The 2,500-nt window shown below is 50.6% G+C and overlaps 1 protein-coding gene across 1 annotated transcript in view; it reads left to right on the top strand.

Moving 5' to 3' along the window:
* ttc12 (tetratricopeptide repeat domain 12) overlaps positions 1 to 2,500 on the top strand; it is a 33,501-nt gene that overhangs the window by 17,624 nt on the left and 13,377 nt on the right. Inside the window, exons 14-15 of the mRNA XM_042068453.1 lie at positions 1,655 to 1,721; positions 1,954 to 2,088. Coding sequence (XP_041924387.1) covers positions 1,655 to 1,721; positions 1,954 to 2,088 — 202 coding nt within the window. The remainder of the gene's footprint in view (positions 1 to 1,654; positions 1,722 to 1,953; positions 2,089 to 2,500) is intronic.

Genomic DNA, 2,500 nt, shown 5'->3' with positions numbered 1-2,500 from the left:
TGTATTTTTGATCTCCGTGTGTGTGTGTCTGCGATCTCTGTGTGTAAGGAGGTATGTGTGTCTGTGATCTTCATGTATGAGGAGGCGTGTGTGTCTTTGATGTGTGTGTGTGTGTGTGCGTGTGTGTGAGGAGGTGGGTGTGTCCGTGATGTGTATGTGAGGAGGTGTGTGTGTGTGTGTGTGTGTGTGTGTGTGTGTGTGTGTGTGTGAGGAGGTGGGTGTGTCCGTGATGTGTGTGTGAGGAGGTGTGTGTGTGTGTGTGTGTGTGTGTGTGTGTGTGTGTGTGTGTGTGTGTGTGTGTAGCTCCTGCTATTCAGGGGATTGACAGATGACTGCACGCCTCAACGAGAAACTCTTCCCTCTTGGGCCGCCGTCTCAAAGCCGAGGCGAGAGCAGCCCGGCTCCCCCGCAGCACCCCCATACATCTCCGCCGCACGTATGAGAGCCATACATATTGAAATGAGCTCTGCTGCGCTGGGCTGCGCGGGGCTGGTGGCAGCCCCCCAGAGAGTGGCGGAGAGAGTGCGGAACAAACGGCCGAACCCCGCCATCCATCAGCGGCACGCGGCACGCGGCACGCGCGGCTCCCCTGACGCCACGCGGGAAAAGCCGCTCGGCGGCTCTCGCTCGTTCGCTTGCTCACTGGAGCGTTTATCTGGCTGGAGGAGACGAGCCCAGGCCGCCACTGCTCATTCTGCCACTTATGGAAATGGAGAGGGGGCTGAGGTGTCATTCGCCAGCAGCACCGAGACGGAGAGGAAGAGAGAGAGAGAGAGAGAGAGAGAGAGAGAGAGAGAGAGAGAGAGAGAGAGAGAGAGAGAGAGAGAGAGAGAGAGAGATGAGAAGAGGGGGGTGGGCAAGGGTAGAAAAAGTGATGGAGAGAGGGGGGCAATGGGGGAAAAAGGGAGGAAGAGAGAAAGAGGTGGAGAGAGAGAGGGGACAGGGGGAGAGAGGGAGGAGGTGGGAGAGAAAGAGATGAAGAGAGAGGGGGGGAGAAAGAGGGGACAAGGGGAGAGAATGAGATGGAGAGAGAGGGAATAGATGGAGAGAGAGATGTAGGGCAGAATGGAAAGGCCTGTTCCATTTATTCAGGGAGATTCAGCGAGTCAGTGCAAGGAGAAAGCAAATCAAAGACTCTCTTTGTCTCTCTCTCTCTCTGTGTGTGTCTCCATGTGTGTGTGTGTGTGTGTGTGTGTGTGTGTGTGTGTGTCTTTGTGCTTATTGTGTGTGTTTCTCTTTGTGCTTATTCACGCTAAATGCTAAAAATGCCACATTTCTCACAAGCTCCAGTGCAGCCCTTCCTGTGTCTGCATGTGCGTGTATCGGTGTATGTGTGTGTGTGTGTGTGTGTGTGTGTGTGTGTGTGTGTGTGTGTGCCTCTATCAGATTAGGATCAGTGGGACTCATGATAGCTGTGTTGAGATGCTTGTTTACACGCCGCCTCCACGATCCCAAATCTGAATGCTTTCGAAGAAAAGACGTCTTGCGGCAGCCTGCGTCAGTGCCGCAGTCTAACGCTAAATCCAGTAAAAGCCCTGCACTGACCCAGGGGCCTGCATGTGTGTGTGTGTGTGTGTGTGTTTGAGTGAGTGGGCTGAGAGATTAACGTATCACTAAAGTGTGTCCGTTTGTGATGTGTGTTCCTTCATGGCAGGTTCTGCCAGCAGATGAGAGAAGAGGAGCTCCTCTCCTCTATTGTCTCTCCATTGACATGTGCGCTGGTAAGTCCTCCTCAGTCCACCCAATGGAAACATGCAGCAGGAATCTGAGTGTGTGTGTGTGTGTGTGTGTGTGTGTGTGTGTGTGTGTGTGTGTGTGTGTGTGTGTGTGTGTGTCTGTGTGTGCGTGTTTGTGTTTTGTGCTGGTGAGCCTTCCACCCAATGTAAACAAGCATCACAACGAAATATAAATCTCAGCTGCAGAAGTAATCCCATTAATTTGGTCATCTTTCAGAAAAGCATGTGTGGTCAGGAACAAAGCAGCCTCTCTTTCTACATATCTGTCATTGGACGTCTGATTCATGACGCTGTCATTCGTAAAACTCTATCCAGCAGCCAGGAGTGCTGGGAAGCCTTCCTTGTTGCCATGGTAAGTACTCATTTTGGCCCGAGAGTGTTATTGAGTGTAGTTGGAAGGCTCTGCCCGGTTCTCTTGTATCTATAGGCAGAATGCACTTTATGCAAATTCACATGGTAATGTAAACAGTGTTGTTTATTTGTGGAGAGTGCTTCCCTCCCAAATACAACGTAGCCTGAGCCTCAAGCGATAATTAAATCTAGATGTACACTCATAATTAGGTTGGAACATCAGCATATTTATTTGCCACACATTTGCATACAGAAGCCATAGGAAGCAGTTTGCTTTTGTTGTTTTGATGATGTTGCAGGAGGTAAAACAGCCCAGTACTTTACTGCTGCACTGTCTGGCTGACATTGACAAGTGGATCTATTACAGCTGACAGAAACTACCAGAAGACAATCAGCATTTGAGTGTGTATGTA

This window comes from Alosa sapidissima, chromosome 17, assembly GCF_018492685.1.
Source record: "Alosa sapidissima isolate fAloSap1 chromosome 17, fAloSap1.pri, whole genome shotgun sequence".
NCBI lineage: Eukaryota > Metazoa > Chordata > Actinopteri > Clupeiformes > Clupeidae > Alosa > Alosa sapidissima.
This window is presented reverse-complemented; position numbering and strand designations above follow the sequence as displayed.